The 26661-nt window shown below is 35.1% G+C and overlaps 1 protein-coding gene across 1 annotated transcript in view; it reads left to right on the plus strand.

Annotated features, from left to right (window-relative positions):
• PTPRD (protein tyrosine phosphatase receptor type D) overlaps positions 1 to 26661 on the plus strand; it is a 1172008-nt gene that overhangs the window by 1084528 nt on the left and 60819 nt on the right. Inside the window, exons 30-34 of the mRNA XM_068176134.1 lie at positions 743 to 757; positions 3052 to 3164; positions 11676 to 11795; positions 13863 to 13960; positions 18226 to 18349. Of these exons, the coding sequence (XP_068032235.1) occupies positions 743 to 757; positions 3052 to 3164; positions 11676 to 11795; positions 13863 to 13960; positions 18226 to 18349 (470 nt within the window). The remainder of the gene's footprint in view (positions 1 to 742; positions 758 to 3051; positions 3165 to 11675; positions 11796 to 13862; positions 13961 to 18225; positions 18350 to 26661) is intronic.

Raw genomic sequence — 26661 nt, forward strand, 5'->3', positions numbered from 1 at the left:
TGTATAGATCATAGATCACTACATATCTATACAGATCACTGTAGACCTCTAGTACATGGCATTTTTTCTAAACGTAAAAAGGCATGTAATCCTTCATTGGAAAAATATTTATGATTCCCTTGCTTTCTAGGGTACTGTTAAAAATTTGTTGATATTTTATTACCTGGTTTTGTAAAATAGTTTTAGAAAATTTCATTTCTTTTTATTACTTTTTTTTGTTAATTTAGTACAGGTCTTATGTGTCTCCTATATTTAGCCTTGTTTATCACTTCCTTTTCTCTTCCTCTTCATCCCTTTCTCTTCTTCCCATTCTAGTCTGCCCTCCACTTTCATTTTTCCTCATTCCCTCCTCTCATCTCTGTTCTCTTTAGAAAGAAAGAGGGAGCTACATCTCAGTGAGAAGTAATTTTTCAATGTAATGTTAACATTACTTTCACGGCTCAAATTAAACACCCATTCTCCATTATCTCACTGGCTAAAATTTGAAGTCTCATTTCTTGGCAGATAGATGTGTATTTTTCAACAGAAGATTCACTTTGGACATGACCTTGGGTCTTCCATTAATTCTATGATTTCCAAGAATTGAATATTTTGATGAGCTGCCATAGCTTAATTTGTTTTAGTTACATATCTTTACTGCAAATCAAAATTTCTTCTATCTCCTATTTTCATGATTATTCTCTGTGCTGCTGGTCAACTAATATTTCACCTTTTCTTCCCTCCTTGCTGCATTAAAATGGAGCAGTAAACCTGACAGGTGAGAAGTTAAAAATAATCTCTATTCATTTAATACAAAAAAGGAGAAAAAAGAGAAAAAAGTCATCATGATAATGATCTAAGACAAAGCATCTGTCAGTCTTAAGTGAATGTAGGCAGTAATCTATCAATGAGGGCAAGGGCAAGATTTGCTATGTTATTTACAGCACTGAAAAGTAATGTAATACAAGCAGCAAAGTTTCATTGAGGTTTTTGTGTGTCTCCATGGGGTAAATTTTCAAGAGATAGCAGAGCTCAACAGTGCTCATATGATTTTAGTGATTTGTGTTTTAGTGATATGCAGGGAGTGGTTGTACGCAATAACCAAAGTTCTTGAAGGAATCCATGGTTGTTGTTGAGGCATTGGCTGCTCTAAATGTTCATAATGTCCAATATACATAAACTCAACACTGGCTTACAGTTCTACCAGTGAAAATGATACAGTGATATAATTTTTCCTTTCTGGACTTTCCCCCCCACCTATCTCAGAATCATTGCATTGTCTGGAAGAATTGAGATGTCTTCTACAGGCTAGAGAGATTAAAAAACCCTAGGATATTCCTCCAATTAATAATACATAATAAAACATTATGTTATTCTATAAGTATTCAAAATATTCAGATACATGATTGGAAGATATTTTAGTAGTTTTATTAGATTAATATGAATTGCAGCCTCGTACTAACTTTCAAATGGAAAAAAGTTAAATGAAGCTTGTCCCTGGACAGTTCCAGAAACTTAAGGACATTTAAGATTCCTAGACTTAAAGACAAGGAGGTACAGGGTAAAAGACTTTTTGAAAGCTGTATCACACAACTTCATTAAGAAGAAAGAGCACTAGGGCCAAGTGCTACTGTGAAAGGAGTTTAAAATAGTCAAAATCAAAATAAAGGCATCTCAAATGAGTTTATATGTACTAATTTTTTTTTTAAATGCTAAAAACAGAATAATCAGATTTAAATTTTTATTGCTCCACTAAAGAGAAATTAATACATATGTTAAGGTATTTTCTGGAGAACAGGTGGAGTGCTTTTACTGTAAATCTTTTTCTTTTTTCCAAGAAAATCATAGGACTAGTGACTTTCAAAAAATCCAGCAATGATGTTTGACTTTTTTGCATAACTTTCGAAATCTCACTGTATGTCACCTGGTCTTCATTATTTCAAAAACAGTAAGAAATTGACTCGAGTAATAACAGACTTATCATTGTCACATTGTGAGTCAATGAGGAAAAAGAAAGTGTTGTGTTAACATTAATATTGGGCACCTGGGCACCCTTGAAATAATCTCAGTTCTGTTTTCACAACATAACTCTTACTCTGTTTGCTTCTTCATTTTATGTTACATAAAAAATATCAGCCACATTGTTTTTTCATTCAGGACCCTGCAAATAACATGTGAAGAAAGATTCCACTGTCTGTATAAAGAAGCAGAGTGGTAGCTACTCCTCATGTAACATGCTTCTCCATGTTTTACATCAGATAATGATCCATACGGATAACAGAAGTCAGTTTAAACAAAAATGTCAGTGAGAACACACATGGATTTTTCTTCTCTCTAAAGAAAGGGAAACATAGACAACTTTCTTCCTCTTTTTTCTCTTTCATTCTGTCAATTTTTTTTGTTTTATTTTCCTTCCTTTGCAGTTAAAGTATTAATTTGATTAGAAATATTCATACAGATCTAAGCCTTGAATATATGTAGACCTGATAAGACATATGAAGATTGCATATTTCAGCTCTTACAGAGATGAGAGGAAACAGAGCAAATTCTTATGTCCTAGAAATTGAAAACAATAGATGTCTTCTTGAATAGGTGTCTTCTGTACTGTTTTTTTTAATATTAAAAATACCTGAAGAATGAATATTATTTTTTTATAGCAATGCAGAGCTCTGTGTATAAGATAAAAAATATTTAAAGACAATAATTTGGGGTGGTCTAGCTCAAGAGTTGGCTGCTTTTTTATAAAAGTATAACTAGGTAGCATTTCAAATATGAGAATTGTCTGAATTTTTATAGGTTTAATGTTATAAAAGTAAAGTATTAGGATGACCAGAAAAATGTTCTGGAAGAGCAGTTTAGGGCAGAATGCAGCTATTTTCTCTCTGACCATTTTACCACTGCTAATTGTAGGTACCCTACCCACCACACATAATTATATTACCTTTGCACTGCATCAAATACTTTTTCAGAAATAAACATCTTGCCTTTAGAATATAATGCCAAACATTCAGGCACGTTTGTGAAGCTAACATGTCTGTCTTCTGTTTATGTGTATTCACCTTCTCCATGCAGGAAGAGGGCTGAATCTGATTCTAGAAAGAGCAGCATACCCAACAGCAAGGAGGTCCCCTCTCACCATCCCACAGATCCAGTGGAGCTGCGACGCCTTAACTTTCAAACTCCAGGTAAGCGACAATAATATCTCACTGTGACCTCTGTGATCACAGGCTGATTACTGATGCTATTACAAAAAAGAAACATGGAATGTTTGAAAATATGTATTTTGATCAAGGCTTTCAGGGGGTGGTTTTTTTTGTTTTTGCTGCAAAATATTTTTCTTCATTAGCTTTTGAAATAATTAAATAATTTCTTTATTTAAAAGAAAAGCCTGCTTGAAAAAAATTTTGAAGTTTTGTAAAAAAAAGCCAAAAGACACATATGCTGCATGAGTGTGCTTTATCTGCTGAAATTCCAACGTAATCCTAACAATGCTAGAAAATATTACTAGTAAATGTACATAAGAATGATATTTTTATGGACATTTCTTTATAAATAAGCTTCCCTTTTCTCTACTGCATTGTCAGGTAATATATTAATATCACTGTGAATTCCACTGGTTTGCAAATGTACAATACAGAAGGGAAATAACTACATAAATGGTCTTAATGTTGAAAATAAGGCTGTATGGTATGGTTAAAGAGGATATTAATATGTCAGCAGTTTTGAGGTCAAAAGGAACTCATTCTCAAAAACTTTATTAATATTTTTTTTTAATTAATCACTGTTTTATTAAAGCTCTTTAATCTGATAGTCAAGAAGCACAAAGAAAGAAATATTTAAAACAGTATTTTTACCACCTTTGCAGGACCCAACTTGTACTTAAATTGGCTTTGTTTTGATTATGTCCCAGTAGGCTTGTTTTCTACTACAATATAATTGCATGGAGTCTGATGCTAATAAGATGCTAAATCTTCCTGAGCCTCATGTTTTTGTCAAGCTCACTATATTAAGTAAGAAAGGTAGTGAATTCATGTTCATAAAAGCAGGAAATGAAGTGCTGGAGATGCTGAGAATTAGCTGCTGAAGTTGACATGATAAATACTATTAAAGGGTTAAGTGAACATGGAAATCTTGTTCCTGATCTTCTAAATAATGACTGTATTTCGATGATGTTGCCCTAGAAGGAGTGTGTCTGCAGAGTAATGAATGTGGCTAAAGACCCACACTTCATGCACATGGCAGAAGTAGAAAGGGAAGAGTCTGGAGGCTTGAGTTTTGCTCCAGCCTTGCTTTTTCAGTCTGTTCCAGTACACTGCTCCTAGCAGCTGGAGCAAATCAAGTGTGTTTCAGGAGCACATCTTCTTATTTAATTTCATCTTAGTGTAGGAATCTTGTTGACATGCTCTGGGACCTGTTTAGCATAGGAACTTAAATATAGTAAATGCAAGTAATTGAAAGGTTTTATTCAGTGTCCTTCTGAGGCTGCAATTTCAGTGGTGGCTCCTTGTTTCTGGGTGAAGTTTTCATCTGTTACTCAGCACTTCTGTAAAAATTTAAAGGGTTTTAATGTGAAAGGAATATATATATAAATCTTGGAAACATGACAAGAACAAACATTGTTCTTAAAGTCTAGCTTATGCCTAAAAGAAGTAATTATATATATAATGAGTAGAGTAAATGGCTTACTAGAATTACAGAATTGTTTTGTTTACAAAACAAAAATCATTAACTCCAACCTAAAGTCATTAACTGCAACCATTAACCAAGTACCTTATGTTCAACAGTAAATCATGTCCTGAAGTGTGACACCCACAATTTTTCTGAGCACTCCAGGGCCAGTGATTCCATCACTTTCCTGGGAAGTCTGTTCCAGTGCTTGATGACCCTTTCTTTCATCATGAAGAATTTTTTCCTGATATCTAATGTGAACCTCCCCGGCATACCTTGAGGCCATTTCCTCTTCCTGTATCACTTGTTACCTTGGAAAAAGAGAGTGCCCCCACCTAGCTTCTTTCAGGCAGTTGTAGAGAGCACAGAGTCCCCTCTCAGCCTCCTTTTCTCTGGGCTAAATACCCCCAGCTCCCTCAGCTGCTCCTCATAGAACTTATGGTCCAGACACTTCCCCAGCTCCATTGCCCTTCTCTGGACATGCTCCAGCACTTCAATGTCTTTCTTGGAGTGAGTGCTCTAGAACTGAACACAGGATTTGAGGTGTGTCCTTACCAGTGCTGAGTACAGGGGGACAATCCCTGCCCTGGTCCTGCTGGCCACACTATTGTTGATACAAGTCTGGATGTTAGGATGATCTGCTCAATGACCTTCCCCAGCATCCAGGCCAGTTTGACAGGCCTGTAGTTTCCTGGATCCTTCTTCCTGCCCATTTTGTTGATGGATGTCCTATTTGGAAACCTCCAGTCAACAAGAACATCCCCGTTAGGCAGGACTGCTGGTACATGAGGGAAGGAGGCTCAGTGAGTACTTTAATCAACTCCTTTGCTACCCTTGGGTGTATCTCATCCAGTCTCACACGGTTGTGCATGTCTAAGTGGTGAAGCAGGTTGCTGACCATTTTTTTCCAGGATCAGGGGGGACTTAATTCTGCTCCCCATCTTTGTCTTCCAGCTCAGGGGTCTGGATACCCACACAACAGTTGATACTGCTATTAAAAATTTAGGCAAAGAAGGCATTAATTACCTCAGCCTTTACCTCATCAATCGTCACAATGTTTCCCTCTTCATGCAATAAATAATGGAATAATAACTAGATAGATAAGCCTAATTTTGTGCACTCCATTTATCTAGCTGCAAAATCTTACCTATATATTTAGTATTTATCATAATTAAAATGAAACATGAGAAGAAAAAACCCCACTGCCAAGTGCTAACATATACAATTAATTGATTATAATTAATTTTTAATTTACATTGGGAAGATAAAGTTATTAAGAAGTGGCAAAATTTGTGGCACTTGTAGACACTGTAATTCCACATCACTGATCTGAAAAGAACTGGAGAGGATTTAAGGCATACTTTTTCTTGCAGGGCTATAGTTTATCTGTGAAGTTTGCAGTTTTCTGTGAAGCTGTTTGAGCAAAACATCTGTGATCTGTTTCTACTAGGAACTCATCTTCTTTGCTATAATCCGTTTCACAGACTGGAGTATTACAATTACTATTAAAAATACAGTACATCAAATTATGTTATTTTTCCCTATTATTATCCTTAATATCCCTAGACACCAGTCAGGCCATTATTCTACTCAGCATACAACCAAATATCAAGGAGAAAAATCTTAGCCCAGTAGATTTGTCTTACTGTGTTACACTTGCTAACTAACATGGTCTTAATATGTAAACAGCCACAGTGAAATCAAGGTACAGTTTTTTGTTAGTAAAAGCAGAATCTCACTTAAATTTGCTTTAATTATTAAATGAAATGTCATTAAAATCTGACTGAGTTTAACTTAGATGTTTAGATCCTACTGGAATATTTATCCATCTCTCAACTGGCAACACACCATCAAATAATAAGTAATAATTTTTTTTTTTAAGATGAACATAGAGAAAATACAGAAAGGCTATACATTCAGGATATCAGCTTTGTTGGGTTTGTTCTTTCATATTCAAATGTATGGGTTTTGGGGAAGATGAAATAGGAAAACCTTATCAATATGATTGCCTGGCAAAAGATTTGGAAAATACAGACATTGAGATGAGAACTAGATTTGAAATAACAAACCTTGACTACTGAATAACTAAAAAACAATAGTATAGCCAGGTTGAAAGCAGTCCCCCCTTCTGATTAAACAATGCCCTTTACCTGCAGATAGGTCCAAAGGTCAAATGGAACGCTCTGTCTCACCCCCAATGTATGGTTCATCCCACACCTGTGACCCTCCCCTGAAGTATCAGGTATCTGGGACCCCATTGGCCCAAGTCCTGTTCCAGACCACCTTGAAGCCCCCTGATAAGGTGTGCCCGAGGGACTGGACGCTCTCTTGGACCTTCCCCTGGGACCCTCACCTGGAACCCTCTCTCCCTCTCTCTCCTTCTCCCTATCTCCCTGGGCCTGCCACGAGTTGCGCCTGGCAACTCCAAGCAGGGCCTTTTCCCCTTTTTAATAAACCACATCTTCTAAGACCTGACTTCAGAGATCTCTCATCCATCCAAACCGTCCTGGAGACCCGCACTCTCTACATATGGGTTTTATTTTCTGTAAAGTAGCAGGACTAGATAGGGTGGTACTGCAAAGGAGGCAACTGAGGTAAGGGGGTAGGGCTGATGTGGTTATGTGCTGGACTCCTTTTACTGAGCAATCTGCTGTTTCTCTCATAAAATGGGGCATTTCTCAACATTGCCTACAGATAGAACAAGGGACAGAGTGGTTAATGTACATTCAGTAAAAGTGCATCAAAGTAGATGATTTGACATAGTTGTAATTCTAATGATTTATTTCTTTAGATTATGAAAGCATCCACAGTTTGCTTGGAGCTTTCCAGGCAGACCAACTGCTTCCAGTGGGAGAGGAAAACAATTTTGAATGAATCCATAATGTACAGAAGTGTTAGAGAAAAAAATTCTAAATTACATTGGCATATCTGGACTGGCAGTTTTCATTCACCTTGGAGAGATGAATGAGACACTCCTATAAAATTATGGATTGCCATAAACTTTAGTACTTTAGGAGATTTCTATACAGCTACATTCCAAAACTGCTATCAGTCATATATTTTGTATAAGGAAAGACCTGATCAGATATAGATATCAGAATAATTTGAAACCTAAGTCCTTGAGACTTAGGAATTTCAAATTAGGAAATTTGAATTTCTAACCACAATTTTAAATTACTCCAAATACAGAAGATTAGGTATAGATTTTTGACAAAAAATACGAGAAAGCAGCATTTTATCTTTGGTGATATTTAGATAATCATTTCAGTACAAATATGTTGCACTTGTCATAAAATTTTCAATTCAGCATGAGGATGTTACAAAATTTCAGTCTAAACTACCAACACAGGAAATGTCTTGCTTTCCTTTCATTTTTAATTGACTACATTCTTCAATAATGTAAGGAGATCTAAAGAGCTCTAACCTAAAGAGTTTCCTATCTTACCTTGTTCAGAAAGGATCAAATTTCTTTCTGGCTTCCCTCCTCATTGGATGAAGTGATTATATAGATAAATTTCACACTTTGCCTTGCCATTTGGAATAGCCCACAGTGCTGTATCTGAGACCAAGATCCCAGGTCCATGTGTGTTATCCAAAAATGTGTATGTGTTAGATAAGCCCATATGCCAGTGAGTGGGTCGCAGCAGTGCCAAGTTCTCTTTGAGTAAACATGAAAATACCCAATCTCTCAGTAGGATTTCATTTTTAGTTCCCTTATTCTTCCATAACTGGAATAGCTGAAGAAAAGTCTATCACATTCTTACCTTTCAACAAGTTGCCTGTGAAACACAGAATTAAAATCATTAACCTGGTGCACAAATTTTAGAGGTCTCTATGCCACATGGGAGAGTTAAGGTAAATAAGGGGTAATAATTAAGCCTCACAAAAGATTTCATCAAATAAGGCAGCCCAGTTGTGCAGAGGAAAATTAACTGAAATCAAGTAGTTTGAGTGGATTCTAAGAGATCCAAGGCCAAGGCAGACTTCAATCTGCCAATCAGCCAGAGAAATAAATTGAGTCATGCCTCAAAAGTGACTGATTTTTTTATCTTCATTCAACTATAAAATGTGTCACACTTATAAGTAATTTTTGTAATTGGGTGCCAATTAAACAATTATCTCATTATATCTTATGAACTAAATAAAATGCTTTTAAATACAAGAAAAATAAATAGAGTCATTGCAGCTCTAAATTAAAGAATTTTTTAAATTAGATAACTGCTCACTTATTCCCTGAGTTGCTAAGGAATTGCCACAAACTAATTTCCATGATAAAGAAGAAAAAGCATAAAACATGTTCAGAGGAAAAGGGTGCAAACAAAAAAAAAAAAAAAAAAGGTGGAAAAAGTGATGTCTGGATTTAGTTACCTGCTTTGCAAGACATCAGAAAATTTTTGCGAATTTGTCCACTCAGCATCTGTTTATGAGAATCTTGACAGTGCTGAAGGAAGTACTGTGCTTTGTCTCCAAAAAACAGACTACAATTCTTTCTCACAGTGAGCCATCATACATATAGCTCTTCTTATGCACATGTCTCACATAGAGGATTTTGGCACCTAAGAGAGGTACAGCTTCTGATGAAAACAGCACTTCTCTGATAACCCATATTGCTTTGAAACCTGGAGGAGCCCAGAATCCGCTTAGCTCGGAGATGAAGTTGAAAATTCATCTCTTCACAAGATTTATCCCTTTTTTTCCCCCTGGATTTTAGACCATAGTTTTTGTGACATCTTATTGTATTTGATATTTTTAGATCAAGACCTGCAAATTAGGTTTCCTCTGTTCTCACTATAGGTGACTTTTACACATCACTCAGAAGTGGTGCTTCTGCTATGAGGCTGTGGAGATCCTAAGGCTCCTTGTTAAAGCTCAGTCTTTGTTGCAGAAAAAGATAAACTGTTTTTATTCCAGAATAATTGATCAAGTTTTGAAGAACTTAAAATAGTCTGGAATAAAAGTGGCATAATTATGCAATATTATATATGCATTTGCAATTAATAGCTGTTGCAGGATGATATATTTCTCTAGAGATTGTCTTGTAAATTAGTCTTTGTAATTGCATGCTCTGGCCTAGCTCTGGCTCTGTGAAAATGAAATTTTAAAGTAACAGTAACTTTCATGTACTAAAGACATTCTTGATAAATTTTCATGAATGCTGAATTCCTACTGAGTAAGGATCATCTTTACCTTTTTCCGTTTTCCATGTCAGAATTTAAAGTAGGTATTTTTTTTTAATCTTTCTGATAAATCTCAACAACCACTGTTACTTATTACTTCCTTTTTCTATAAAGGGATATCTTAATCAACATGGATTAGTATGTAAAAGAGCGTTCGGTATTATTAAATAAAAACAAGAAGTAAAGTCACAGACAATTAATTCAATGTGGACCTAAAGTACCACTTATTTCCTAAAGAAATTTCTGTGACAATTTTCACTTCATGTAGATTATAGTCTGTATCCTAGCAGATTTGCTCTTTAATTTGTAACTTTGTTCTTGTTTATTGTGGGTATGTGAATCTACAGTTCCAAACTGGTAAATATATGTGTGTGTCATAAATGTTTCTAAAAGCCTTTATCATAAAACCCTGACAACAACAAAATCCTAATTTAACACACTAATGACAAGCCTAAAACACCCAGTTGATTAGCTGTGATAAAGGAATATAATTAACAGGTTTATTGTCTGTTAAGATGTAGATGATTTCTGACCTTGCTCTCTTAGTTTTTTCCTTGAAATTGTGGCAGAAATAGTATTTCATGTTCCTTAGTCATGTATTTACCACAGTTTAACCAGGGGATAATTCTACACTGTAATCAAACCATACAGTATATTGTAATTCATGTAAAGGGGTTACTACTAGGCTACATAAGGTCAATTACATTTGGCAATATTCTACCAAGTCTGGAAATAAAATTTTTAATGGGTACAATTTTAACTGTGTTTTGCATGTGGTGGTTTTGAGGTTTTCTTTTTCTTTGAGTTTTCAGGTGTTTTTATCTCTTTTTTTTTTTTTTTTTTTTTTTTTTAAGAGGTACTGTACTTAAAAGAGAATTTGAAAGCATGTTTCAGCATGGTATTTCTTTTGACTTTTTAGCATGTCACAGGACCTGTTGTAATTTAGCTGTATTTTGTCTTTAAGTTTTTGTTTTGTCATGACATGTGTTGATTGGTGTGGGAGTGTGTCATCAAATAAGTGTATTTTCTTATTTGTAACCACAAAAAGTGTGTTTAGATGTATTTTAACTGGGATCTTTTGAGTCAAGTTCTATACCTGCTCAATTGAAGCCTCATGCTTTTGCATGAGGTGTGATGACATCTTAGGATGCTTATTCATAGCATATTCTGTTAAGATTCACATACTGATTACCTAACAAAAGCCCTCCAGCAGTTCTTTTAAAAAATAACTACTTCTGTCATATCAGTAGAGCCCATTTTATGTATTTATAGTATGAAAGTAGAACAAATGCAATTACTTTGTGAGCTAGCTGCCAAATATTATTTGAGGAAAGTTATTCAAAATGTAATTGCTGAAAATGAGATTTAGAGGAAGGGTTTAAAGGCAGTTAAAATTTTTCAGTTTATGAAGTTGTAAGTAGTTCCTGCTTTTGCTTTAGAAAAAATTACCTTCAAATTTCTTATTTGTACAAATTGTTTAATGTAAAATCTCCCCTTGGAAATGTCAAGTGTCATATAGAGGAGCATATAAATAAAAACAATTTAAAAAAGAATGGGTGTTTAGCATCTTTAGAAAAATATTCCTTCACAGTAAATTAATTATTATGATTTGTATTCAAGATGCTTGTGATTTAGTCAGGTTCACTGTGTGATGAGTGAGTCTCATACTCACTGGGTTTATGACCTGTATATTTACAGTAGGGTAATTGCACTTTTAAATACCTTAGTTGAGTTACCAGACGCTGTTTTGTGCATGTCTGAAGTGCCTGTATGTACAAGATGATTGATTATGATGGTCTACTGCTGTTACTAATTTGTTTCCCATTTCCGATTGGCTTTTACTTTTTACAGCTTTGAGCAGTAATTCAGTCCCCTACGCCTCCCTGATTGGCTCTGTGTCCTCCCTCTCTAGCCAAACTACCACTCAGTCCTTATATGATAATAACTCTCTCCCACGATTCGCTCGAAAAGGTCTAAACATCTTTGTCTCTATTATTTTCTCTGTTCAAGCACTGTTTTAGATGTACATCAGTTCACCTCCATTTCTGGATCAATCTAGAGTTCTCTTGTGCCTTTTCACCCACATATTTTCCATAGGGGTGCTTGATCTGGATCAATCCATCTAATTATTAGATGACTGTCACCCACACTCATTTTGATAGTAGCCAAGTCCTAAGTAAAATTTGTAAGAAAATGGGAGAGAAGCAGAGCTGCAACAAATAAATTAGTACTTAGAGACTAATTTTTTAAATTGAAATTTTTAAGGAATCTCCCCACTGATCTGAATATTCTGCTGAATAGTTGACTGGCAACTTGCCTTGATGTCTTACCATCACAGATGTGCTGTGAAGATTCCCTAAAACATATATATAGGGTCAGAAGAATTAGGGCCAGTGCTGCTGGACATTATTTTGGAGTCTGTTATGATGCTTGAAATGTCAAAGAATCCAAAAGAAAACAGGAATTAAAAACAAAATTAGAATAATTTAAAGAATTAAAGCACATATTATAGGTGACTGTGTTGTAGCCACATGGTCATTTTCAGCTATATTTAAAGGAAATGCAAGTCAACTGTCTTAGGCATGCTCTTGAAATTCACGGTGACAAAGCAAACTGCATTGTGCAACATTCCTTCCAGCTTGAGCCCCCTTGAGTCATCAGTGTTTTCCCTTTGTAATTTCAAGAGATCCTGGGGTTCACTAGCTTAACTTTTTCTTGCCAGCTCTGATTTCTTCCTTACGTTATTGAAAACTCATTTTCTTTTTAGGTGTGATAGTCTAAAGTATGAAGAGAAGAATGTAAGCATTTTGGACAAAGCTCACAAAGAATAATAGCTTGAAATAAATATGTGCACAAAATGTTGCCTATCAAATCTTAAGCTGGCAGATTGTTCTAGTTGACCCCACATATTTTCTATCTTTTTTTCTTTTTTTTTTTTTGCCTTGCTGTCTCTGTACCCCCTTACATACCCATACTTCCAATTCCAAGCTCTTCTTCTTTTTCACTTAGTATCTTCATCAGTGGACAAAGATGTTTACACCTGAAGTAGATTGTAGGTACTTTTAGAGGTTGATAAATGGGGTTAAAGATTAAGCATATTTTAAGGAATTAGTGCAGTCAGCATGTGAGTCCAGCCAAAATGTACAACCCCTGCCTCTACAATCTGCTACTAGTGAAAACATTTTTGGAGTTCTAATTGTCTTACGTCCAATGTTGTCTTCAGTGACTGTTGTCTTAAAGCAGTGATGCATGTTGTTGTAATCCTTCGTAGCTGCATGTCAGTCACCTCAGAATTCTGTAAAATACTTAAGTATTCCTAATTTAGAATACACAGTCTTCTATACCTTGATGCATTATTATTATTATTATTATTATTATTATTATTATTATTATTATTATTATTATCTTTCAATTTCATTATTTTATGCTTTATTTTATAAGTTAGTTTTACGTTGGTTTAGGTTTGGTTTTTTTTTTTTTAACATTTCCTTTGCAGGTTCAGGTGTCTCTGGTTACATTGGTAACCTTCATTATTCAAGTTTGTTTTTCTTGATTACGCTTAAGTCATTTTGTTTTCTGTCAAAACACTGTTGTTTCCTCTTTAGGGCTCTTTCAGTGTCTGTTTCTCTGTCTACATTTCCTCATCTAATTCAGCAGAGTTTTCATTTCATGCATTGCAGTAGAAGGAGATTGAAATGACTTTAAGAGTCATTACTCAAAGCAGAGGTCAACATCAGGTCTAACTGTTTCGCTTTTCCATGCCTAGCTGAACTCATTGACTCATATGACACTAGCTCTTTCCTCTACACTAGGAATGTTAGCTTTGGGAGTACATTTGGTGACTTCTTTTAATTTGGCTTCAGAGCTCATCTATGCAGAGCATGTCCTGCTTTGAGTAACCAAACTATTTGCCTGCTTCTCTCACATATCACATCTTTACACATTTATAGACATTCTAACTACTGCATTTTCTAAATTTTAGAGCAATGCCATCACTGTAGTTTACTTGAAATTTTTTTCTTCTTTCTTGTTTAACAGGTATGGCCAGCCATCCCCCAATACCTATCTTGGAACTTGCAGATCACATTGAAAGATTGAAAGCAAATGACAATTTGAAGTTCTCACAGGAATATGAGGTAATTTTCCCCACTTCTTTACTATTCAAATTTTAAATGTCATGCTTGCTGTTTCCAAGACTTCTCTCTGATATGGTGCCCAGTTTGTATGATATTAAAACAATGGTAAAAAGTTGGTGTAAAAAGACTAGATTGGTGGGGTGGCTCCTTTGCTCGTAAAATCCTGTTCTCTTTTTATAAGGATACATGCCAGGCAGATTCCATGGACACATACTTGAAGTAATGTGTGAATGATACAGCATAGACTTGTTTTAATATACACAGACATATCTCTTTCCTGCAGTTTAAAGATCCTTAGATTATTTTTAAAATTTCCTGTATAATGTTGACAGGACATATACAGCAAAAGCTCCAAAGAAGGTTCAGTCCGCTGGTTTAGTTTTTTACATGAGATAAAAGGGTTTCCAAGTACTTGTTGTCTCTTCTAAGTGTAGCAGTTTCAGGACATTGTATTTTCCTCCTGTCAACAATACCACTTTGATAAATGTGAATGATGGTCTAGAAGAGCATGAAAGAATTTAACTGGAAGACAATAATCATTTACCAGCCACCTTGTCAGTAACCCACGGAGTATATAGGTATTGCTGTAGTGGAGGGTAACAGCCTCTCAGGTCAGTAATTTGTGGCGAAAGGGACATAGGGAGCCATCCGTTAAACCTGGTAAATTATAGCTGTTACTTTAATGCCAAAACATTGTCCATGTCAAAAAAATTGTGGATCAAGTATACACTGAACCATCAGTAAAGAAGTGCTTCTATAGATCAGCTATAGGTGATCATGTCAGTGATGCAAGGATTAACAGCCCCCAGAGGGATCACGGACACTGTATTTTCTTTATGGTCTGTTGTGTCACTAATCCTTGCTTAAAACCCTTCAACACTTTTTCAGGATGATGGAGTAAAAGCCTGAGTTGCTCTTAATTTTTAGGGACCCCACATTAGTTGCATTTGAAGGTTCATATGGACATTATCAGTGCAATAAAAAACACTCAAGATGACTTTCATATTTTAGTTTCATAGTAACATGTTACTGCAGGGTACATGGAAACTGTATATATTTCCATTGTATTTTAAAAGTCTTGACAGAAGATGTTAATTGATACTAAGTACTATGATAAAGAACTACAATTGCTTATTTTTTAATTTAATGTAGTATTCAGAAAGTCTTTAAGACTGCTTTAAGAAATAATCTCATTAGATATTAAAAGGAAAATACTGTTTCAGCAATTACTGGAAATAAATTTGTTGAAGAACAACTTAGGATTGCTGTTTACTGTTGCTGTCACACAAAAAAATGTCGGAGAATCTCCTCATTTTTCTATGTGTAAACCCCATGTTCTTAAATATGGATATTGTAGCATATAAATAACCACGCAAAAATTTATGTTGCAAAATGTTCACCATAATAAAAGATAACATTTGGTACAAATTTTAAAACCATTTCCTATTGTATTACAGGCAAATTAATTGTTTTTTTCAGTGTAGAAAATCCCAAGCCATTTACAAATCATATAGTATAATTTCTATACAAATAAACAATTCAGCTGTACAACATCTTGAACATGGTGGGGACATGACATGGTTTGCTTATGCTGTAATAGAAATTAAAAGTTTTCGTGTATTGTATTGTCTCTTTCTTAATTAAGTATTTAAAATAATCTTGAGAGTGTAATTTTAATAATTTATAGCCAATATTGAAAGATATATTAAATTATTTAATTATTGATATCTTCTGACCCAACAGAAGTTTCTCTAGTCTGCATAAACAGGACAATTTTCACATTCTGTCTTTCCTTCGTATGTTTGGAATTATTTTCCTCTTTTTTTTTATCTTTATAAAACACTCCATCTGGGGCAGAATGGTCAGACATTCAAGATTAGAATATGGGCAACTCTGCGTCAACATCAAGCTTCATTCATATTGCTTTGCCCAAGAAGGTTCAACATTTATCTTTGAAATTACAGCTTTAGAGATACCACTTCATTTCCATCTAGTCCAAGATTCATCCATTTTGAAATGGAACTAGTGAAAAGCACTGCTGTTTGGTTTCATGGTCTGGGCTAGGCAGTGGACTAAAGCTGTAGTTTGATGATCACTGTAAGTCATCTGTGTCTTGGCTGTGCATTCCTGTTGTCTCTCTTGTGCCAGTCCTGGCACTAGCAGATGTGCAGCTGTTCAAGGATTATCTCAGGAAATAGATTCAGCTGAAAACTAATTGTTTTATTTTTCTTTGCTGTTCTCAATTGGATCTGTTCCCTGAACTAGCTCACCACATGTCTGCTTAAGCTCTAATGCCAGCAACGGGAAGTGGTGGGTATATTTGTGGTCAGGGATTGGGACCTTCTACTTCAGCAGCAGTTCTCACTAATATCCTTTAAACAATCTTTTTAAATCTGATTGCAAGGCAGAAAGAGGTACAGATGGTAACAGTTCAGTCATTATCACTTCAGATAACACTAGAGCTGGTAAGACAGAAGGAAAAAGAGATGCTTCTCATATTCAAAAGTTCAAGGTGTAGCACACAGCACAAAACTACTGACCTTTATTGATACCAGCAATGTTGCCCAATTAATTGCTGTTTAGGGAAGCAAAGAGTTTTCATCAATTACCACTGATGATTTTGGCTTGTTTTTTTTTTTTTGTTTTTTTTTTTTTTTTTTTAATAATGCCCTTTCCTCATTGGCAGTCAATTATTTTATTTTACTTTTTATGGAATTGTTTGCATTGCATGGATGAAATTCTTCAAAGATGTATTGATTGTATATAGTAAGTGATAACTTTGTGATACCATGAAGTAAAATATATGTTGATGGTTTTCCGATAGACTCTTGACTTCTCTTCCTCCTATCAGGAAGTTAGTTCTATTTCAAAAGGATGTTTAAATTATTTTTTTAGCACAACCTACTTCAGTTGCCACTTCAAAAGAATTACTGGTTTCAGCAAACAAACACAACTTTTCATTGTCTAAGGAGCACCTGAATATGTGTTCCCCTTCCATCCTTGCTCATGTTTCATCTAATTACTTTTGATCAGAATTTCTGATCAAAAGTCAACACAAGTTTGGTTTATTCCTTTTGGGAGAATATCACTTCTTTCCTGTTTTCACTTTCTCCTCAGACAGGCAAACCTCCCTGTCTCTTCTAGACAGTGTATTCTTCAGTGTAGAACAGCTTGTAGAGATATGTTTTCTAAGGCTCAGTGCCATCAACTGGACAAGTTCCTATTCCTACAAGTTTTCAGACAATATTCCTTAGTGTCTTCTTCAGGGCATCTTCTATCCCAGCTCTTACAGCATCTCAGCAGAATAACAGATTTCTTCCATTGTTCTTGTCTCACAAATTTACCTTGAATACCATCTTTTATGGGACAAGGCGGGCCAAGCCTCAAGGATATTACTGTGGCAAGATTCAAATAAACTTACGATTCATATGTTGTGTAAAGTGTTAATACAAGATAGTGCTCTGACTCCTAAGAGAGGTTAATTTCTACTTCAAAATAAATTTTTCATAATCCTTCATTAATTTTTTTGTTAGCTCGCAATTCCCAAGCCTAAACAAATGTTGATTTACTCTGTTAATATCAAATACCATATAATTAATGTCATACAGTTATTTTCTGTTCTCTAATTTAAAGGCAGGATTGACCTCCCCTGATTATTGGGAAGCTTTTGCTGACTTTGGCAATTTCAGTGGGATTTTTATGTAATGTAAGGGTCCATATGGACTTGCCAGCTGCTAAGCAAAAATCTGTGTTTATAAGATACTGACCTTTATATTGTATCTTCTTCTTATCTGAGACTCCAGAATTTAAAAATAAAAAGTGGTCATGGAGATAAATTGAATAAAACCAGTAATGTCCTGCCTATTCTATGATGTATTTGTAAAGTAATTTCCTCCAATAATGTAGAACAGAAAATATATTCCTCCAAAGCAGATTTCTGAGACTTGTAATAATTTAACATTTCTTTTCTGAGGTTTTTACATAAAACTTCGCACCCTTAAGGAAGTGGATTCACATTCATACTATTTTTGCATGAGAAACTGTCACTACAGCACAAAATTTACACTATAAGACTCTGCATGATTTATTGTGTATATATGCACTGGTTAACAAATGTTACAAGAAGTTGTATATAACTTAATGTTTTCTCTCATCAGATTTCTTTCTGTAAAATTCTGTAAATTTCTTTCTGTAAACCCAATAAAACAATTATATAGTCCCTAGCTGAAAGTTTCCTTTTCTTTTTTTCTCTTTGTCTTTTGAAGTCTATTGATCCTGGTCAGCAGTTCACATGGGAACACTCTAACCTGGAAGTAAACAAACCAAAGAATAGATATGCGAATGTAATTGCATACGACCATTCTCGTGTTCTACTCTCAGCAATAGAAGGTAAGGAGACCTTTAAAATTAAATTATTAAATCCTGAAATCTAGAATGATTTTTACCAATCAATACCTTTATATAGGAATATAAAGAAGTGTTAGTTGAAGTACATCCAGTAAATTCCTGTAATGACAATCCTTTTTTGATGCTTACTGTCAGTAAGGTATTATGAACCTGCACTAAAATGTACATTCATGTGTAACACTGAATGCATTAGGCCCCTGTGTATATGCCAGTGAGTTATCTAAAGTAAATTAATATTGCTGTTTTATTACACTACCACTACAAAGCAAATGTAGCAGTCAACAAACATACGTGAATTGAGGCATGTGTTGATCAATGAAATCATCAAGATATCTGCTCATTGAGTTGTACTTTGCAAAACCTTATTGTGGGAAAAAAATCAGTTCAACCTCATGTTCTCTGGGGAAATTTTAAAAACTCTCTCTTAGAATTTTAATTTTAATTTCTAATCTACATATAAAACTACAGTTTTTAAACAAATGCCTACATGCAGGCATTTTTGAGAGTATCTCACTAAAGATTGGCAGTGTGATTTAGTGAGAGCTTTTTCATTGTATCTTTCTTTGTTACAAAGCATTCCAAAATCATAAATACTTCAAAGTTTTATCTGAAGGAAACTGTTAGAGGTGGTCAGTCCTAGGTGTTGTGTCTGTTTTACCAAGCATCAGGACACACTGGTTTGTACTCAGAGGATTTTTTTTATTATTTCCAATTCTGCCTTACTATTAACTCGCTTCCAAGGTTCAAGACAGAGTTTCAGTTTATTCTGTGTTGTTGACAGGTATTAATGATGGCTGTAATCAAACAAATTATATATTTAAATGACACATTTTAAATGAAAATAAGAGTTGTCTTTAGTTAGCTACAACAGGACTTGCATACGATACATAAGATAGAGGGATCTGTATTCAAGTCATAACATGGTACAACTTAAACTGCAATCATTTTAATTTATGGTTATAAACAGCTGCTTATCTTTGGCTACTCCATACACAAAGACACCGGATTTATAGGTGTAATCTACTTCAATATTAGCTTCTTAGTGAAGAAAAAGGCAATCCCACTGACTGAAGTTTAGATCTTTCCCTATTCATTGCAGCTGCATACCATAGGCTTTGGTAATACAGATAAGAGCTTCTCAAATGTACTAGAAAATTTTAATGATTACCTTGAAGAATTTGCATATGGTAATCTGCTTATATTTGTTCCACCTTTGAGGTTCATATAGCAATTCTGACAAGAATTTTTTGCAACGTACAATTTTTTCATATCACCTTGTAAAAGAACATGGCTGTGTAGAAACCTGCCTCTACCTGGTAGAACTACCTGTCTCAACACTGAAGAGAGGGTATTCTGATTAGCACTGTATGTGATGTAACTCAATAAGTATGTCCTTTTCTGTCCCACTGGTCCAGACAAGAGGTCAAAGTACATGGTCTGAATAGGTCAGGAACAGCAACTGAACAGTGTTTCTGAATGTTAAGTTCTTCAAAACAAAATGCTTAACTCAGAGATAAATCTAACTGGCAAAAAGAAGACTCAAGTTTTCCAGGGATTTTGTTTGGGAAAAGAGTTATGTAAAGAAGGAGAGAAGAAGAGAAAAAAATTAAATGCAAACACATTTATTTGATAACTTATGTATTAGACAACTGGACTGACATTTTTCCCTGTATGTAAATGTCCCCTGAAATTTGGTTCCCTTAAAAAAATATATATTCAGAGAAAATTGAAGAGGCAAAGCAGAAAATGTTAGTGAAAACAATTGAAAGTATGAAATTACACAGTACATTGGACTATATTTTTGCATAAGTGATAGTAAAAATACGGAAAAAAAAATCACCTTGTACTTTGAAAGGATTGAGTATTTTAAGGAACAGGGGCAAAATACAGTTAAAGTGTAATGTTTGATTCCTTTTTTTAAGTAAGAAATACCACAATGAGGCTAAAATTTCTAAACCTTTCATAGTCATTGAGTCTACACAGGGAAAAGTATTATAACTTTTTGTAATATTAGTGTTGGATGTAAAAACTACAAATTCACCCATTTGGTGATTTGCATGATTTTAAATATTTCCAAGTCTATAGATTATGGTGAAAAAAGCATATGGTGAATAAATCAAATATTAAATGCTTTTTTATAAGATGATATCTAGTCTTGAAAACAGAAATAATTTAGCATACAATTATCCCCTTAAAAATTTTTATTCCTCGGATTTTACATGATTGGTAGATGAAATTTTGTGTATGTACCTTCAAAAGTTTAATACATTGGTTTTAGCATTTAGTAAAAAGTACTTCTCTTGCAGGTTTTAAGTAGATATTTCAGATATGAAAATACACAGTCTGGCCAGCACTTCATTCAGTTGATATCTGTGTTTTTTTACATGTCACTAGAGAAATCAGTATTTGGAATGTTACTTAAAAATATATTCTCCTTTACCTGTGTTACTATACACCTTAATTAGGACCTAAATTCAGACTACATTATATTTTGTTACAACTGTTTGGAGAATATCTGGTACATATATGTATCTACATATACATGTACATGCCTACACATAGGCCTCATCTGCATTTCTTAAGTGGCTACAAGAAACCTAATATTATTAGTGAGGTTTGAATACTAACTGTGCCTTTCTAATGAGAAGAGCTCCATTTTACACCTAGTCAGCTGCTTACTGTTTAACAGCAAATATATATGAAGAAAAGACTAAGCATCTGCCAAACTGTAATCCTACACTGATGAACATTTTTCCTCTTAACAGTGTTGCAGAAATATGGAATGTTGTAATTGGTACTTCAGAATGAGACACGAGGCCAGTTTTGGGCAGTAGCAGAACTCTGTAACCTATTCGGAGTGATTACTAGAAAGTCTTGAAAAGCAATTAGCAAAGATTTGAAATTACTTCTTTCCAACTATTGATAGTATCAAATTGTTAAAAATTGCATTAGTCATGAAACACAAGGCTTACTAACACTTTCAAAGTATTTCTTTTGGTACTCTTCATAACTTCTGTTCAAACCTGGTTTTGAATCCCCACTAAGTTCTTGACCTCTCTAATTACATACAGTATGGAGTTTCACAACATAATTACTCATTTCACAGACATACCTTTCTTATCACTGTTTAAATTTTATTACATAAGATTTCCCTTTGGATAGAAAACGCAGATTGGATGTGGCAATTTGGTTTTCTTCCTGAAAAGAAAATTTTGTTTTGCAAAATTTTGTTCCCATGTTCTTGAAATCGGATTGAAGTCTTGAAATCAGCTCATATTGTACTATCTTTGGCTGTTTCTGAGATGGACACTTGGAATTTTAAAGTATAATGACAGAATGTTAGAATGTAGTGAAGTTTATTATATACATCCAAATGGATTTAAGGGAGAATTTACTGATTAAAAGACAAATAGATTGAGTTAAAACAGCTACATCTGTGATCTTCAACCTCTAAGAAGTAAATAAAAATTCAGGGGGTGAGGAGGGAATGGATAAACATTCTGAATTTTAAAATATCTTGCTGATTCTTTTAGGAGATATAAATGACTAAAAGTCTTCTGTATGTAGATGTATTTGCATAATGCCAGTTATTAAAATAAAAAAATATCTGTCGTATTTTCAACAGAGTATTTTTTAATGGGAAATTTAGTGACTTTAAAATTCTGCTAACACTAGAAAGCTCTGACTAATACAAATGGTCAGGAAGGAAAAGGAAAGAAGCTGCTAATATTCTTATTTATCTGATGGCCAGTTGCCAGTAAATCAGCTTTGATTATGCAGACCATCACAGTAAGATTTAGAAATTGCTGGGAGCATTGTAACTACCAAAGAGTCATGACCTGTACAAACTATTTGCACTCTGTCAAATTGCATTTATGTTGCCTTCTGCTAACAATAGGAACTGAATGGACCCTCACCTTACAAGCTTGGAGTGCCTTAAAAAAAACAAAAGTATTTTAATGATGGATACAGAAATACCCATACAGAATATGGATACAGAAAGATGGGTGAAGTGATTTCATGGTGTTAGGTCCCCTGTGAAGTAGATTTCATGGAGTAGACTTTATGGTGGCTGTCTTGACAACAATTCTGAGACAAGTTGTGGATGTATGAGCCTACTGATACTGCAGTAGTTACTGTAGTTAATAGTTAATATAAAATGCTGCCATTCTTGATGGCATTAAAATCTACTCAGAACAATTTTTGTTGCATATGTAGCCATACTTTCCATTGGTAAAAGCTTCAAGAAAACATCTCGTGGCTTGTTCTTAACTGACTAATGAAGATTTGATACATGTTTATTGTGAACACTCATATTGAAACTGGGTTTTGCAGGAAATACCAAACCAGATAAAATTTCATTTCATATTAGTAGAGGCACTCATCATCTCTTTGAGTGCCTAATTTAGAGTTTAAATTAATATTTCTATTCAATAAAAGATTCCTTTGGCTGTTAACTGCTGTGTTACTCAGTGTTAAAGAGATCACTAAACCCAGATTCAGAGAGCAGAAAAATAATCACCATACCACGACATCATGTTAGATTTCAATATCTGCTTTGTAGTATTGTGCAGCATACTGGCATCTGCACATACTGTCATGCATTGTGGATAGTTTCCTGATGCAGTGCTCTTACCTATGTCTCTGAGGATCTGTACAGAACAATCTGTTCATTTCCATTCTGGACTTCTTAATACTAGACAGTTTTTTGACCAAAACAAAACAAATTTATGCTTAGTTTCTTTTTCCTAAAAGAGCTCTTCCTTTTTGCCATGTCTTTCTGCTGGTTATCTTCCAAATTTCTTTTCTCACCTGCAGATCTTCCAAATTTCTCATCTTGCCTGCAGATCTTCTACACTCTTAGTTCTTAGTTTGCATACCTACATTTCACTTTTGTCACCTTTTCCCTTTCCTTTCAAATAATTCTCTTCTGTCCTCTAAACGATTCCGTTCTTTGTCAGGCCTAATTATGCATCTTCTGCCTATCCCTTTTTGGCATTGTCTTCTTACCATAAATTCTCTCTAATTCAACATTTCTCTTTGATACTCCGTATCATTCATCCTTTCCCTTTTCACCAGATTCTCCTAGTCCTCCTAACAAGTCTATTTACAATCCAGCTATCTATAGGTTTTCTTTTCCTGACATTTCTTTTTTCTTCTTACCTAACTTTGTTGAGATGATATGTAGAGAATTTTCCTCAGTCTTTGTAAAAAAAACTTCATTTTACAAATATTCACTACTAGAATACTTCATTGGTTTTGTGCTGCTTCATATTTCAATGAGTTCCTAAAGTACAGGTTTGTGCTTAGATCATTTCAATTTGATTATTTGCTTAACTATATAGGTTTAATGTAACAAAAACATCCACATAAACACTTGTTACTGTTACCTAGCACCTATTCATTGTCCAAGCTGATTAAGGAATGCTAGCTGATGTAATTTTTTTGGATTTCAGCAAAGCTTTTAATACCTTCTCTCATGGTATATGTTTTTGGACAAAATGTCCAGCATACAGCTGGATAAACACATCCTGTGATGGGTGAGCAGCTGGTTCACAGGTGAGGCACAAGGGGTTACGGTGAATGGGGTGACATCAGGCTGGGGACCTGTCATTAGTGGCGTTCTGTAGGGCTCCACCTTAGGGCTTATGTGCTCATCAACATCTTTGTAAATGACTTGGATGCAGGACTGGAAGGGATACTAACCATGTTTGCAAACGATACAAAGTTGAGGAAACTGTTGGCTCCCTTAAAGGCAGGGAGGCCCTGCAGAGATTCCTTGACAAATCAGGGGGCTGGACAATCAACAACCACAGGAAGTTCAACAAAACAAAATGCCAGATTCTGCACCTGGGATGGGGCAACCTTGGAAGTACAAACAGGCTGGGGAATGAGATGCTGGAGAGCAGAAAAGGACCTGGGAGAGCAAGTTGAGGTGCCAAACATGTCCTGGGGGGCATTGGGCACAGAGGGGCATCCAGGGGGCCAAATATGTCCTGGGGGGCATCACCAACCAGGGCTGCTGTCACAAGCCATGGCAGGAGGCTTGTTGTCATGGTAAGTTCTCACCAGGCCACAAAGACACCAGACCACAAGTCAGGGCTCTTATGCCTTTATTGTAGATATGCCTTAACTCCAGCAATAAGACAACTATTTAGACTAAAAAAACTTGTCTGACAAGCCTCTACATTCTTACAATCTGCTTCCACAAAAGTGGTGGCTAACAAGCCCTTAATTTTGTACAGTACACTTACAGAGTTCTCACCTCCTAAAATAAACCCCTTAAAGGTGGTGTCTAACAAGCCACAACACACATCCACAGTCTCCCCACTCCTGCAATGAAGTTCAGTATGGAGTATGGGATAGAATGACATCTGTGGTTTGATCAGACAAAGCAAGAGAGAGAGAGAACAAAGACTATCACCCCAGATTCCACATTGTTCCTTCTATGTGGATGGTGCAGAGCTGGGGTGGTGTGACAAAGAAAGCAAAAGAGAAAGAGATGAAAAAGAGAGGATAGCAAGGGGCCTGATCTGCATCATTTTATAGTTAACCTGGTGCATGCCTCTTATATAAATTAGATTTTTCATGCTGTTATGTTCACACATGCACAACCAGCCTGTGGTTTTTGGTCTGGCATTTTTCAAAACACCAGACATTGATTTAAATCAGTAGTACAACTTCATCAACATTCTGAGTTCATCGTGGTATTTTTCCAACTTGTTTACAAGCATGACAGAATTTAATCCTGTTACTTCACACTATTTATGCACATGACTAAAAGCACATGTCTTAGGGAAGGAGCACAGAAACAAAGCTTTATAGTTTAATTTATTTTAAATAGAAAGGCTGTTCAGTACTCAGCCTTTGCAAAGGCTTGAAATAATTTCATTATTTGATTTCAATTTGTGAATAAAATGTGAAGTCTAATTCAAGTTATTTAAGATTATAACTCTCCTCAGGAAATCAAGTGAATCTAAGGTCTACATTATTAGCCTTGTGGATCTGAGTCTGTGTTGCAGTAAGCTTTACTGTAATCTCAGCTTATGAGTTCTCAGCATAAATTGAGAACAATACAGTTCATGGGGATTTTTATCTTCTGTACTTGGCTAATTATGTCATTGGCTAGTTTTATTTCATTGCTCATTCAGACTTACTATGTAAAAACTAAACTTTATTCTCTTGTAATATTTAAAAGTGGATTGTCTTTTATGCTGAACTACTTACCTGATTCTTCCCCCATTGTGCTTAACTCCTGTCTGGCTAAATAAAGAGATTGCAGTCTCTGGTCATTCATCACCACAGTTGAAAATGCTACTACAAAACAGTTATGGTAGAATAACTGTTCAGGAGGTTGGTCTTTAACTGACTTCTTGTGCAGAAACTGCGTCTCTGCTTTCATGAAACTTATAATAGTCATGTTATACTGCATAGATTACCCTAAATTTATACTACAGGTATGCCATCCTAAAGGTACAGTAAATCCCATTGATGCCAAAAGACTTAGGTGAAGTTCATATCAGTATTACAGAATTTGGTTCCTTTGTCCCTTTCTTGACCCATGCTTTTACTAAACAACTGACCTCTCTTAACTATGAAACCCAAATTATGTAATGATGGCAATTGCTGCTGTGCTTGTGGGTATGTTGCCTTCAAGCTATGGCAGCTAACAAAAGTTTGCAGGATTTCATTGTACTGCAGTCAGACTGGTTGTCATTTGATTGCTTTTGCACTATTAGACTTGACACAAAATTGTTCGTTTTCTTAGCTCAGAATGTGGTTACGGCCAGAAAAGTCATTTCAGAAAGGGAAATTTTAATATTCAGGTTTACTTGCCTTGAAGATTTTTTATTCTTTGCCAGTGTAGATATTTACAGATATTCAGGTTATGTATTTGTTTTTTTTTTTTTTTTTTGTTTGTTTTTTTTTTTTGTTTTTTTTTTTAACAAATTCATTAGTCCTCTTATGATAAGGCACCTTCCCTAGAGGGCTTTAAGGATTTTGGAGCAGGATGTGAAACTGAGGTCATGCATGAAAACAGTGATGAAAAGAGACTCTGTGAGAAATAGGTACAATACTTAAAGGGACTGTGAGAATGGATGGAGGAGAACATCCCTAAGGGATACTGTGTGAGAGAGAGAGAGACAATGGAGCTGAGCATTCTGAATCAAGTTGTTCTCTTGATCTCAGCAGATCAAGTGTTGAGTACTGTATTCTGCTAGAGATAAATTCTTGATGTAAATCTCGGTGCAAGTGTTGAAGCAGCATGTTTTTGTTTGTCTTTTTTTTTTTTC

Source organism: Anomalospiza imberbis, chromosome Z (assembly GCF_031753505.1).
Source record: "Anomalospiza imberbis isolate Cuckoo-Finch-1a 21T00152 chromosome Z, ASM3175350v1, whole genome shotgun sequence".
Classification (NCBI taxonomy): domain Eukaryota; kingdom Metazoa; phylum Chordata; class Aves; order Passeriformes; family Viduidae; genus Anomalospiza; species Anomalospiza imberbis.